This window comes from Xiphias gladius, chromosome 13 (genome assembly GCF_016859285.1).
Source record: "Xiphias gladius isolate SHS-SW01 ecotype Sanya breed wild chromosome 13, ASM1685928v1, whole genome shotgun sequence".
Lineage (NCBI taxonomy): Eukaryota > Metazoa > Chordata > Actinopteri > Istiophoriformes > Xiphiidae > Xiphias > Xiphias gladius.
In genome coordinates this window covers 296,158-310,482 of record NC_053412.1, presented here as the reverse complement: position 1 = coordinate 310,482, position 14,325 = coordinate 296,158, and the positions used below count along the sequence as shown (strand labels likewise).

Below are 14,325 nucleotides of genomic sequence, written 5' to 3'. Positions count from 1 at the left end.
CAAATCCACCACGACAGTTCAGATTCTTACCACAGACTTTATTTTTCATTTGAGAAAAAAAACAAACCGGAAACATGTTGATTTGTTCATTTAAAAGCTGGTGGTGCCTAAAACTGGTCATTAAACATTAAGAAAAGAGGAAAATTATAAATAAATATCATAGTTTAGATCACTTTTTAAACCTAAACATCTCACCAGTCAATGACATCTGAAGGAAAAGATAGAGAAGATTTTCAGTCTTAAATAAAAAATAAAATGCGAGAATTGGATGAAAAAGTGTAAAAATGTAATTGTGGTTGTGAACGGGAAGACAAACAGATTTAGTGGAACTTTTGAAGCTGAAGTGTTGTTGTGTAGCTGTTTTTATTTGTTTGTTTCTCCGGGGGACGGCACTGCTCTCATTCCAACTCCTTCAGGATATCGGGGATGAATTCCTGGGCCGTTCTCAGTTCGTCCTTCCACTCCTGCGGGATGACGGTGCTGATGTACGACCCCCCCGCCCCCAGTAGGGCTCCCAGCGCCACCCCGCGGTTACAGTTCTCACCTGGAGAGGAACAGTACGACAAAAATGATTACAGATACACCTGTAGGCAGCAGTCAGTAGTACAAGTACACAGGTACTCTCAGCTTCATGTAGTTCCAGTACCACAGTAAAAGTACTTCCTGTAGTTCCAGTATCACAGTAACAGTACATCATGTAGTTCCAGTACCACAGTAAAAGTACTTCCTGTAGTCACAGTACCACAGTATCTTATCTCTGATGTTTGATGTTTGGTGAAATATTGGATCATTTGCCCAGATTTCATATGAGATGTTTGAAAAAATTTGGAAACCACTGGTTTAATCTTTAACACCTAGGTTGCATTGTATAATCTCATCGAATGCTTTTTTAAATGTAAAATCTTCACATGAAAAGTAACTGCAGTTCTCATATAAATGTAGAGCAGTAAAAAGTACATTATTTCTCTCTGAAGTGTGGTGGAGTAGAAGCCGAAAGGAGCATAAAATGCAAGAAAGGCACAAGTATCCCAAAATTGTAGTCAAGTAAATGTACTTGGTTTGTTTCCACTTATCAATACATTCCTGTTTTAGGTTCCTGCTGTTGTCAGTCTAGAGTCTAAATATTATTTGAAGCAGGTTCTGTAAAAATTGTTCTAAATTTAAGTTAGTGCTCCAAATCCAACCAACAGCTCTGACTGTGAAAGGTTTCATGTTGTACTGAAGTATGATTATTAGTGTGCTGATTAAATGTAAACAGACTTAGAGATCAACTCTCCTTGTATTACCTGCAGTTCGGCTGAAACTTTTATGCTGATCTTGACTGAAAAAGGGAAGGAAATGTCTAACGAGTCCCATGTACGAACCTCCGCAGTTGGTGTTTGCCAGGATTCCTCCTCTGGGGTCGTCGTGAAACTCGTGAGCCAGGTAGAACAGGCTGGACAGAGCTCCTGTTGGTTCACACAAGTGTGACGTTACATTTAAGATAAAGTTCCCCTGCGGATGGTCTGTCCAGTTAGCTCAGATTTCAACTTTATTAAATTATTACATAATTCCACAGTGTTCTTCCAGGGGTCTTTCTGTAAACCTGTAACGATCTCATGGTTTATGAATCAGATATTCGGCGTGATCCTGAACTCAGACCTTTAGTGTAGCAGGCCAGACCGAGGTAGTTCACGGCGCTCTGATGGACCCTCAGCCTATCCTCAGAGGACACAGGAAACCTACGACGCACACAAACCGTTTCATTTATACAAAAACACAACATTAAAAACTTTGAATGGCGTGTTTACGAACAGCAACTGACAGATCCTGCACAACTTATCTTTAAGAGCGAAAGAGAAACGGCAAAGTATACGCGACTTTCAGAAACCGAGAATCAGAAGCAGTCAAGTGCTGAAAGCTGCACCGATGTTTCACGTTAAAAACCTTCCACAAGCTCAAAGGTGATATGTCTGCCCTGTACTGGTAGGCTTTTAATGTGAAATACCTGCAGGAAGTGTTGAGAGTTTTTATATTAAGTCTTCTAACAGCTAAAAAGTCATAATCCATCTCTTTTCTGAGTGAGTTTTAGCGTGAAAAACCTGCAGGAAGTGTTTCATTGACAGTATCTTAAACAGAAATCGGAAAAAAAAAACGTCAGAGAGAAGCACCTTTCACGGGCTGAGTATCAAAAACAGTCAAGTCCCAGAAGCCACCCTGATGTTTCACAATAAAAGCATTCCAGCAGCTCACAAGGCCAAAGCCATTCCTTTTCTGGGAGGCTTTTAATATGAAATGCATGAAGGAAATGTTGTTTAATTGACGGTTGTGTAACAGCAATTAAAAAAAACAGCAAAGTAGAATCACTGAGATAAGATTTCTGGTCAGGTTCATAGCCTCCTTCGCTTATTATTCAATCAGATAGTTCCTCATTTAAATAATAATTTAGACTTTATTTTATTTAGACAAAGTTCTTGAGTTGAACGTTAATGTTTGAGAACTTTGCTTCTTTTGTTGACTGGAAAAAAGAGTGGCTTTGTATATTTCCCAAAGCGCCGCTTTTGTATCACACCAGGCCCGACACCTAGAAGTGCTTATTTTGGGACAGTCAGACCTGGAGGCCTTGCGGCTGTAGCTCTGGCAGGTGTCCCAGGCGTCCAGTCTCCTCAGAGCGTGTTCGGCCTGCTGACGGACGCTGGCCCCCCCCAGCACGGCGTGCAGCGCCCGGCTGTAGATCGACACGTACTCGGGCACTTTGGGGTGAGGATGGGTGAGCTTCACAAACTCCACTGCTGCTGAAACCTGCGGACAGAGGCCGGATGTTGCTGCTGTTCAATATATAGATCCACTGGTTCTGGCGCAGGAACTTTCTCAGGGGTCCAAGAACCTTTTGAGGAACTTGGAAACCAGACTTGCTTTTCGACTAAACTTTGTTCCTGTTAGTTCCAGGGGTGAGAGGTTAACGATTCAGCGATTTCAGAAACAGTGCCACAGACTGTGACTGTGACAATCTGGGTGTTGTTCTGATAACTGTCTTTTTCTTTTTTTCCCTCCCTCTATTTTGTCGTCTCATATCATTATTAGTATTATTATTTTTTTTTTTCTTCTGTCATATTTCTGCATTAAACTGCATTAAATCCAATCAGCTCATTCAGCTCAGACTGTCCTGCTACTCAGCCTCATCTTTGACGTCTGTTAAATTCATGTTCAAATGTCAGCTGCTGTTTAAAACGACGATCCACAGCCTGTTTTCTCCACCACACCCACCGGGCCCCGAACGTCTCATTTCAGTGAAAACCTGTAAATGCAAACGTCAGCGACCGACGGATGCCACTCACAGCCTGCTCCTCATTGGCCGAGGCCGACAGCAGGATGAAGGGGAGGCTCATGGGAAGGCAGCCGATGGCGTCCAGCTGGCTGTCGGGGAACGAGGAGCTCAGCTTGCGTTTGGAGCGTTTTTCTGCAAACGTCAGAACCTGGAGAACAGAGAGAACACAGAGAACATAGAGAACCAGAGGAGATGTGGAGTTTAAAGCAGCTGGACTGTGACGGGGTGCGTTTGTTTCACCTGACGGGGCGAGGTCGGTCTGCTCTCCTGCCAGTCGGCGAAGAACGAGCGGTGGAAGGACTCGGCGTAGGTGTCGCTGTGGGTGCCGGGCGTGGTCAGGAACTGAACGTAGTCTGACAGAACGGCGGCTCGAGCGTCCGGCTGAGAAACGTCGGTGAAACCTCCGCCGACGAGCGACCGAGCCGCTCGGAGGGAGCAGAGGACGTTCAGGGTGTTATCACCGGCCTGAAGACCTGGAGACCACCCAGACAGATCGCTGATTATACTGGATTTCTGAGGCCAATATTCAGATTTGAGCTTAAAAAAAACGCCAAATATTGTGCCTTAACAGAAACATTTTCAGTGAGGAACCCATCGATTAAAGAATTAGCAAGTTATGCACTGAGCGGCAGATTTTTGTCCTGATTATCAGACTGCAGGCTCTACTTTCCTGAACCCGGCTGTGCGGCCTGGATCAAGGTCAAGTCTGATCCAGAAACTGAGAACTGTCCTGGGTGATCTAACGACCCTGTAGGTTTATGTTCTGACCTCCAGTTTGAAACATTTCAACTTTGTTTATGAGAAATCAGGATTTGTGCATCGTTTTGTCAGATTCCTCTTAATACTACAGTACCCATGAGCCTCGGGGCGCTGTCGCCATGGAGAAGAAGCAACTCAAAACACTTTGTTGTTACAGTTGGTAACACAACACGTCGCCACGGACCCAGAATTTAACAGCGAGCTGATTAAAGCGACAGAATTTTAAGCTCTGTGATTGGATGTTTCCTGATGCAATGCACCTTGGGAGTCGCAGTTAATGTCTGACTCGAAGTTTTTATGTCCACAAATGTGCAATTAATTAAAGCCCACTAGCGGTTGAGCAGCTCATGTCCAGTGAAAAACTTGAAATGGTACAAAGGTAAAAAAAACCTTCAACATCCTGTAAACTGAGGAAACGGGTTTTCGTTTCCAGCCTTTTCCTGCGGCAGTGGAAGCAAATGAAGCCTTACACTTGCATTTCAGAGACACTGAGGCGTTTCAATGAAAACTGGAAAAGGAAGGTGTACGACAGCTTTTGAGAGGAAGTGTGTGTAGACCCAATAATACAGAGTCAATCTGAACGGCCTCTTTAAATCACTGGACCTTCACAATCTGCTGCAGTCACATCCTGTGAGCTCAGCACCAGACGGTTACCAGCAGTACCTTGGTGATAGTGGACCGAGCCTCTGGAGGACTTCCACAGGTTCAGCTTATCGTGGAGGATGACGTTACCGACCACATCGGGCCGCTTCGCTCCGGACGACCAGGCGGTCCGGCCGCTACCAGCTGCAGCACACAACCACACACGACACACAGGCTCTGAAAAGTCAACTCCTGAACGCAACATCTGGCTCCATAACAATCCTAAAAGTTGATACAGGCTTTGTAGGTTGGGACATGGAGAATAGTTAATAAACCATTAGCTTCAGATCCAGTGTTTAGTATTTAATCAGAGGCGTTTCTGGCTGGTGAGTCAAGTTATGGATAAATTCATGACTAAGAGTGACGAGTGTCAATGTGTTAATAAAAACGTGTACATGTTACCGAGAAAGTTAAGAAAAGGCTCAAATTAATCGGGAACTGTTTTGATAAAAAATCCTTTTAGTCAGTTTTTAAGCTAAAATGCCAAATACTTGCTGTTTCCAGTTTCTTAAATGCGAGTATTTGATGAATAAACTGAAAATCTTCTGTTGCGGACTGTTGATCGGACGAAACGAGGCATTTAAAGACGTCGCCTCGGACTGTGGGAAATTCTAACAGACAGTTTTTCACCACTTTATGACATTTTATACACAAAAAAAAAAATCAGTCCATTCATGGAAAAAATAATCAGCACATTAATCGATAATGAAAATAATGGTTAGTTGGAGTTCGTTAGAAAGCAAGTCACGTGCCGCTGTAAAAGGGAATAAGTTATTAATAAATGTATCTTCTGTAGAGACGTGTTTCACTAAATGATTTAGTTCCTGTTAATAAAGACAGATGTTGCAGCTGCACCATTTTAAAACCCAGAAAACGGCGCTGAAACATCTGTATCAACCTTTTTGGTCTTTGTTGTCAAGTATTTATTGGCAACACTTTACTGTAACTCTCCTTAATTAGCATTTACTGTATAATCAGGATATAAAGACGTAATAACTGGTTTCTGACAGACTCTGACGCAGCTGTGACCAGATCTCAGTGTTTATCAGCGTCTCTGTTACCGGCTCCAACTCCTCCATCAGTGGAGGCTGCAGGGGGAACAGATGATGAACCACAACACAGTAAAACACAGCTGGAATAATAGAAAACATGTAGAACAAACACTGAACATTGATTAACTCTGAAACGTGTACTTTGATCTGGTCATAAACTACATTACAGTCTGATATAAACCAGTTGTTACATCTTTATACACTGAATAGAAACGATAAGCGAGGCGACTTACAGTGAAGTGTTGCCCAATCACATTTCTGTTCATTTGAATCAAATTATCGTTTCTAGATTTTTAAATTAGAGCGACCCCTCAGCCGTCGGTCGTGACCAGAGTTCAATGTTTGGTGACTTTCCAGGATCCCAAGGCTTCATTAAAGCGTGGTACCGGTGTTGGAGAGGCTGAGGATGCTGGACGGGTGTCTGTTTCCGGGCGGGTTGAATCCGGATATCCAGCCTCCGAAGTCCCTCCTGATGTCATGGATGTCGTAGTACCAGTGGACCGGCATGGACGCGGCGTCAGCTGCGCACATGGCCCACAGGGCCTCGCTCACCGACCGCCGCACCTGAGACATCTCGCCTGGGGAGGAGGGACATTTCAACCGTGACCCATTTACACCAGGACAGACAAATGACAGAACAAGTGAAACCTTTCACTGTGACCTGAAATTCTGAGACACTGAGTCAAAGACATCCGATGAGCCGATATACAACATGAATTTTGTTAATCGTGGTCTTCTCTCTGCGCTTGTGTCTTTTCTTTATTTGTATGACAGTAATTCACGTGTGTACATGTCTCATATTTTACCGCCAGTACATTTAATTATCGGTTATAACTCTTTTCTATTCTAACCACTATATTACACTCAAAGGTTTAATGATTATTTCATTGTTTTGTTTATTGTTAAAATCTCATTTCTTTGATATTTGGTCTTTGATTTTTTTTGAGAGGCCTTTCTATTATTTTATCTTATTTTATTAATGAGGGACTGTATAAAAATGGCTTTAATTCCTACACAGTTGATGTGATGTTACTTTTAAACCCCTTGAATTAAAGCTGAAAGTCTTCACTTCAATCACATCTTGATTCATTCATTTTAAATCCATCGTGTTGGTGAACAGAGGCACAATTACGTCAATTATTTCACTGTCCAAATACTTCTGGACCTAACTATATATATATACATATATGTATATATACATATACATATATATACAACAAAGCACTTTGTTACTGCTGATTCTGATGAAGTGCTAAGCGGAAAAACTTTTCTTTGCACGTGCCTTCACCTGTACAAAGACTTGGCTCGATGGCAAAAGCGAAATTACAAACCATTCGCGGAATTACCGGGTTCGTTCATCGACAACAGTTTGGGTCTGTATAGACCAGTCTCTACATGCAGCGGTCCACCAGAACTTCATGTTAAAATCGCTGTTTTTAATGAGACGAACTCCCCTCACCTGTCATGGGTCCAGTCGATCAGCGGCAGCAGCTCTTTTCATAATGCTTCATTCAGACTTGCATAAGTTCATTGTTACAAAACTGCACAGGAAGTGCCTAACGCGAGCCCCTTCAGGCTAAATAGCTCTTCAACGCGCAGATCTCCCGTTTAAACCGGTGGCAGAAAGAATATGTTTCCCGGCGTGCGCTTATTTCAGATAAAAGGTTTTATTTATTTCTTTATCTTACACGGTTAAGAAGGTAGAAGTTTGTTTATATTGACATTTCGTAACCGGTTCCGCAGTACGGTGGTCGTTGGAGGTCAATTCAAAAAGCGTAGGTATGTGTTTTCCCTGAGCAGTGGCTCCCAGGCAGACAAGCTTCGATCAGCAAATTTGATATTTATGAAAAAAAAAATAATAATAAAAAATTAGAAAAGACGAAAACCTTTAAGATTTTTCTCCTCCCTTTTCTGGGTCAAATCTGGCATTTGAAAATGTAATTTATCCATGTAATCTGTATGTTGTGCTTCAACATAAACTTAATAATCGGAAACAGTCAGTAACATTTCCAGTTTCAAAAGTAGAAGTTATAGTGATTTTAGTACACGTGGTACTGAATCCAAGTACATAAGAGGTTCTAAAACTAATCAAAATTTTACTAAAGCATACTTTCTGTTTGCATGAATGATAACAAATTATATTGAACATAATTTATTCGTCTTTGAACAAAAAGACTGTGACTAACAGATACATTTTGTTTACTTTTCTTCTCCTTTCCAATAGTTCTTATTTTTCCTTATGACATATTTATTTTACTTTACTTAATTAATTTTTTATTATATTTTAAAAATATATGTTGTTATGTTAACATACTTCTGTCTCCACTGTTATGTTATACTGTTAAAGCTTTTTTTAAAAATATAGCTAAAGTTTAAGGGTAAAAGAAAAAAACAAACGAACACCCGGAAGACCTGACTCAGGGTATAGTGTCCCTGTGGTCACATTACGGTGGCCATTATGGACCATTTTATCTCGAAACATTAATCAATTCACCCACGAGTTGAAATTGAGTGATAGCAGATAGTGTTAATTTATTAAACGTTACATTTCTAATAAGCGGTTAAGTACTTTAAAAGTTTCCTACTGACGTTTATGTTGCGCCAATTAGCACTTAGCGACAGCCGTTAGCTCGAAGTGGCTACTTAGCTATCACACGGCTGAATGATCAGAAAGTATATTCGCTTCATTTCAGGTGGAGATGAAGTTAAAACTACTGTTTATTTTGTTTGTTGAGGCCGGTTAGTTTATTTGATAAGATGTTAGTGGACGTGTCCGCGGCGTTAAATCGCTGTTTGTGAAAATACGTTCAGAAGGTTTTTGTTTTTAGCGGGTGGGCTAAGCTAGCTGAGTGCTAACAGGCTGACGTCCCTGTCTCCAGTGGAAATGGAAGAAGCAGCGTTAGATGCGCAAGATGTTGGTAAGAAGAAATGTTTTGATTAAATTAATGGGGTTCACAATACTGAGAAGGGGTTTTACACTGTAGAGTGTGTTTAGAGTCTCTGTGTCATTCTAGTCCAGATTTGACAAGTCCAGGTATAGTGGTTTTTGATCTCGACCTGGTCTGATGTGGTCTAGATGGAGAAAAAAGAAGTTAAAACTGCCCTTTTTGTTCACAAATCTGAAACTGTGTCTTAAACAATCTTTACACTCTTCCTGTTAATCTGGTCCAGATCTAACGAGTCTAAGCATGGTGGTATTGAATGTGGACCTGGTCTGACCTGGTGTAGATTTAGAAAAAACGTGAAAAAGCCCTTTCCTCTATTTTCACGACTTGAATTAAGATCATTTAGAGAACAGTCCGTGGTTTTTGAATGACATGTTCTACAGTCACATATGTGTGTAATGTTTGGGTGTCCCCATACTTTTGGCCATATAGTGCATCGTATTAACATTATTATGGTTTTTCTTAGGCATGCATCCATCACTGGAGAACAGATTCAGACTGGTGACACCAGAACTAAACTAAAGGTGTGGTTCGAGAAGTCCGATGCAGAGTCCGATGCAGGGCTGGAGTTTAGTTTTTGTCTGTACCGCCAGTATTGACTCTTACAAAATACTGATGCAAAATAGAAACTCAAAACAGAAACAGACTGCTGTTTTGAATAGAACTGATGCTGAGAAAATGTGGCTGCAACTAACAGTTTTTAAACATTTCGTTATTCCTTTGATTAATCGGTGAGTCTATATAATGCCAGGAAAAAAATGACAAATGCTAGTAACAGCTTCCCACAGACCAAGCTGGTGTCTCCAAATGTCTTGTTTTGTCCAAAAACCAAACATATTCAGTTTATTATCACGTAAGTCAAAGACAAGCATCAAATGCTAATACGAGAAGCTGGAAAAGGCAAATACCTGATATTTTTGCCTAAAAAATGACTAAAGCAATTATTCGATTATCAAAATAGTTGCTGATACATTTTTATGTCAATCAACCAATTGAGTAATCGGCTCCAATTAAGGTGGGTGATATGGTACCCTGCAGGTAAAATATATAAATATATGTAACAAACATAGTAAACCGCTGCCTCCATCAACACCATAACATCAACACCATAAACCGTTACTTAACTATAATGACGAGGGAAGAACACGTTAGAGAGTAAAAATCATGTTCATTAGTCAATAAATGAAAATGATAACTCACCCTGTTGTGTTTTTCAGAACGGGCCAAGACGTTTTGGGCTGAACAGGATGTGGATCGGGCTTTTAACGGGGTTTTTGATTATCTGGACCACCTGAAGAAAGTCCTGAAGAAGAACAAGGCAACAGACAAAGGTTGGACTATTAATTTAACCTCTTCTTCCACTCTAATACACAGGCTCTTAGTGGTGTTTCCTGTTGTGATGTTGTTTGTTAATCAGAGTTGGTTCAGGCGTTGAAGCTGCTTGAGTCTCTGGACCTGTCTCCTCCAGTCTCCGGTCAGGACTCCTCTGTGGTCCAGGTTGTTATCGGTTCAGGTAAACAGACTTTTATACTGAAACTCTGCTGTGACAGTGACGCCAGGCTGTACCAAGTGTCATTTTTCTGTGTTTTCCTGCACAGGTCAGGTGCTGCCTGCTGACTTCTCCCACAACAGCCCCTCCTCCTCCCCCTCACCCTCCCCTGCACCTTGCCTTAAAGGTCTGTCCAGCTCTGCAGTGCCCCCCGCAGACAGAGAGGGGGTGCTGCTTCCCCTTTCCCCTGTCCAGCTGCAGTACCAGCTACACCCCTGCTGCAAGGTAACAGTCTAGTCTGTCTTATTGGTGGCTGTACTATTGACCAGTAACTCCATCATTTTGTAATTAAAAGAGGACCACGCTCTGAAAGCAATCATTCTTTACATCTGTATGTCAAGACGTTTGGTTGCTGCTCTAAGAGCCAGAGCTGCTACAAAATGGCAACTGATAAAAAACTTCACTAGCGCTCCAGACAGCAGTCATTTAAGTATTTTTGGAGTCTGACAGCAGGACTGACATTTACCTGCAGCAGTCTCATTGGAAATGTATGAAAATGTGTCTGACAAACATTAGCCCCACCTCTCAATATAATGCAGTCCAGCACAACCCCACCACTCACAACGACACCAGTAATAAACATAGAGTAGAATTCTGACAGCGTCATCACAAAATGTGAAAATGAACTTTTCTCCCTGCAGGCCTGCCTGCCCAATCTATCCAGCATGCCCCAGTCCACGCCTCCGTTCTGGGGGCAGAACCCTCTGAAGGTGCCGCTGCTCTGCGGCTTTAAGAGGCTGAGCGCCACGCCGCTGATTTCGCCTACAAGGAGCAGGGCCTTGGACAGCGAGGGGCCGGAGCCTGTGGTCTCTGAGGAGGCAGAGGAAGAAGGTGTAGAGGACTGGGACGTTGTTTACAAAGCCCCTTGTGGACAAAGCCTCCGTAACCATGACGATGTGATGCGTTTCCTGTTGGCTACGGAGAGCTACGACGTCCTGCGGGTCAGCTGGTTTGTAATGATGCTTTCAGAGTCTGTCGGGAAAATGCTGAAGTTTAAACATTTTGGTGTAACTTGTTGCTCTCTTTTTGCCTCCAGGTGGACTTCTTCACCTTTAACCCCTCTGTTCGGCTGGACCCTGCTGCGGCGCCGGGCCCTCGGCGTCCAGAGATGGACCTGAGCCGTGGTGTGGAGCCCACGCCGGTGGAGCTGTGCGCCGGGGACGGCGGCGCCCGGCCCGCCGACTTCCGCTACAGGAGGGACCGCTGGCCGCACGGCTGCTTCCTGAGTCGCGGCCCCACGCCGTTCAACTCCTGCTGCGACTGCACCGACGGCTGCACCGACGCACAGCGCTGCCCCTGCATCGCAATGACCAGAGGAGGGCGCTACTACACCCATCACAGGCTGACTCAGCCTGTACCCTCAGGGTGAGACTATTAAAGACAAATACAAACACCTAAAGTATGACGGTTATCAAACTGTCACCTGCGAGTAATGATTATTTTTGTTATCAGTTAATCTGCGAACTGTTCTTTGGGTGAATTAATTAAATGTTTGGTTTATAACATTTCAGAAAAAAGGAATAAAGTGAGAATCCCAACTTAATGTCTCGTCACTCGGTGCCTGTTCACTGTCATTTATTAAAAAACAGAGGTAGCTGTGTGTAAAGCTGCATTGATTCATTGATTAGTCATTCGACAGAAAAGGAATCAGAACTATTTTGATAGTCAACTACTGGTTTTGGCTCATTTTTTAAAGATAGAAATGTCACAATTTTCTGATTTCAGCTTCTCAAGTGTGATGTGTCTTCTGCGACATTAAACTGAACTAATGAGAAACTGAATCGGTTGATTGACTTTGAGTTTCTCCAGTATTATCTTACTAACCCAGTCACGCACTTGTTTAGGATTCAGTTGTATCATCACTGGCACAGGCGGAGTAGTATAATGTCCACTTACTTTTGGCCATATTGTGTAGTAAAAGTAAAATAAGGCGTGTGTGTTTTCAGGCTGTATGAGTGTGGTCCGTGGTGCGGTTGTGCTCGGGCTCGTTGTCAGAACCGGCTGGTCCAGAGAGGGATCAGAGTCCGGCTCCAGGTCTTCCAGACTGAAGACCGTGGCTGGGGCGTCCGTTGCCGTGACGACCTGGACCGAGGCACGTTCGTGTGCATCTTCGCAGGTGAGACGACGGCCCTGTTTAACAATTCAAACCATCAAAAACTAAACTTGAGGTTATTTAAAGTCAGAATTAAATACAGTTTGATCATCAGGTGTGATCCTGCAGAGGGTCCAGAGTCCAGACGAGCCTCCGCCCCCAAAGCTGACAAGGACCGACCTCCCGTCAGACGACGAGGTGGAGGTCGTCACCGAGTGGCTGGCCCCTCCGGTCCTGGAGGGGCGGAGCAACCTGTTGGAGACCCCTCCATCCATGTCACCGCCCACCTCACCCCCCCTGCACGTCCCGGTGATCCAGAGACCCGCCGACAGCAACACCACAATCTCCGTGCCCCAGGACAGAGACAAGGTTCAGATCTGAGCAGTGGCCTCCGGTCTCTCTGGTGGATTATTTATCACTTCATTTTTCTTTATTGCAGCTGTAGAGACACGTCCTCGTGGCCAGGGCATCACGTGTCAAACAGTCGTTGGCCACAAATTAAAACTGACTCAATCACCCACAGTTTCTGTTGGATTTTCACATTTATTAAAGTATGCAGTCGTGTTTTCTGTCCTCAGGGTCCGACGGTGTTGGTGGGAGGCCCAGAGCCATCGTCTCCCTCAGCAGGTACAGCAGTCAGAAAAGAAACAGGAAATCGCTGAAATTATAACTCATTGAATCATGACCGAGTATGAGTTTTTTTTCTAGAAATGACGATTTGCTCTCATAATATTATCGCTCCTTTTTCTCTGAATGTCAGGTGACAGGTCTCAGTCGCAGGAGATCAAGGTTGCCGTGACAACAGCCAGTCCCGTGGCAGCGGAGGCGGCGGTCCACAGCGTGAGCGGCACAGAGACGGAGAAGAACAAGCAGAAGAGTTTAAAGAGACCAGCGAAGGTGGAGGATGTTTATCTTCTGGACGCCAGCAAGGAGGGAAACGTGAGCCGCTTCATTAACGTAGGTGGACAGTTTCACAAGTTACTAAAAAAAAAAAACCATAGCAAATCGAACCACAACCCCAAAACAGTACGGAATGTTTGTCTCTGTCGTTCCAGATATAATATCTATGGGGTGAAAATTCTGTTTATAAATTAAGAAAAGAAGCCATTTTAAGGGGATTTTTTCTGTATCATAGTCGCAATGTCAAATAACATCAAGGCCTCCTGGTTTTGAAAACGTGTAACTGGGTGTGAGATTGATTTAAAGTGGAAGTGCTGACAAGTTGGATATGAAACGCTGCCTCAGACAGTATTTTGACATTAATACGGATCCCCTCTCCGTTGACTACAGCACAGCTGCCGGCCGAACCTATTCATCCAGAACGTCTTCACCGACTGCCACGACCCCGGTTTCCCTGTCATCGCCTTCTTCACCAGCAGGTAAGGAGGAGAAGAATCAGCTGTTTGTGTTGTTTTTTTTTTTGTGGTTGTTAATGACGTTCAGGTGTTTCTCTGTGCAGGGTGGTGAAGGCCGGCACTGAGTTAACCTGGAATTACTCTGCCGACACACAAACTGCCTCGCCGCAGAAACGGGAAATGGCCTGTCTCTGCGGCAGTGACGGGTGTCAAGGTCAGTTTACGATTGAGGGAAACCTGTGTGACATCTGTGAGGTCAAAGGTCAAGGAGTGATTGAGGCCCACTGATCCTACAAACCAGGTTCAGACACTCCAGCTGTCAAAACAACACAAACATATACATTTTTTTCTACTGTTATGATGTAATAAAACGGTTTAAAAAACTCAGCTTCTGTATGAGGATGCACCTTTTTGTTTTTCTAAATAAAATAACTGAATTTTAAAAGAAATAAAAAGTGGTGGTCAATTAAAAAGCCGGATCTAGAGTACTGGCCAGGGGCGTGGTCGACACAAACAAATAAAGGCGTGCCCCCAAATGCTGGCCAAGGAAAAAACAAGGGTGTTGAGTCAGTTTCTATATAATGTGAGGACTATTTTTAATAACCGTCGCTGTTGCTTATTTTT

The 14,325-nt window shown here is 43.4% G+C and overlaps 2 protein-coding genes across 6 annotated transcripts; one reads left to right on the top strand and one right to left on the bottom strand.

The window, feature by feature from the left end:
- Positions 1-23: 23 nt before the first annotated feature.
- On the bottom strand, positions 24-10,004 carry LOC120797956. Of its 4 annotated transcripts, none has more exons than XM_040141796.1 (9): positions 9,906-10,004; positions 6,147-6,338; positions 4,730-4,852; positions 3,548-3,780; positions 3,318-3,455; positions 2,594-2,781; positions 1,642-1,721; positions 1,365-1,448; positions 24-544 (listed from the first exon to the last, which is right to left on the bottom strand). In XM_040141796.1, the coding sequence occupies exons 2-9, from the start codon at positions 6,331-6,333 to the stop codon at positions 399-401; spliced, it is 1,179 nt and encodes a 392-aa protein (XP_039997730.1). In that variant the 5' UTR covers positions 6,334-6,338; positions 9,906-10,004; the 3' UTR covers positions 24-398. The 4 variants fall into 4 exon arrangements, with proteins under 4 accessions (XP_039997730.1, XP_039997728.1, XP_039997727.1 ...); XM_040141794.1 differs by lacking the exon at positions 9,906-10,004 and adding an exon at positions 7,220-7,515; XM_040141793.1 differs by lacking the exon at positions 9,906-10,004 and adding an exon at positions 7,107-7,215.
- Positions 8,178-14,254, top strand: setdb2 (SET domain bifurcated histone lysine methyltransferase 2). Of its 2 annotated transcripts, none has more exons than XM_040141788.1 (12): positions 8,178-8,678; positions 9,923-10,036; positions 10,123-10,218; positions 10,304-10,479; positions 10,896-11,195; positions 11,291-11,619; positions 12,201-12,370; positions 12,462-12,715; positions 12,925-12,973; positions 13,107-13,303; positions 13,642-13,725; positions 13,806-13,934. In XM_040141788.1, exons 1-12 carry the CDS (start codon positions 8,645-8,647, stop codon positions 13,824-13,826), a joined length of 1,824 nt encoding a protein of 607 aa, XP_039997722.1. In that variant the 5' UTR covers positions 8,178-8,644; the 3' UTR covers positions 13,827-13,934. The 2 variants fall into 2 exon arrangements, with proteins under 2 accessions (XP_039997722.1, XP_039997723.1); XM_040141789.1 differs by having other exon boundaries at positions 8,632-8,678; positions 13,637-13,725; positions 13,806-14,254.
- The last annotated feature ends 71 nt before the right edge of the window (positions 14,255-14,325 follow it).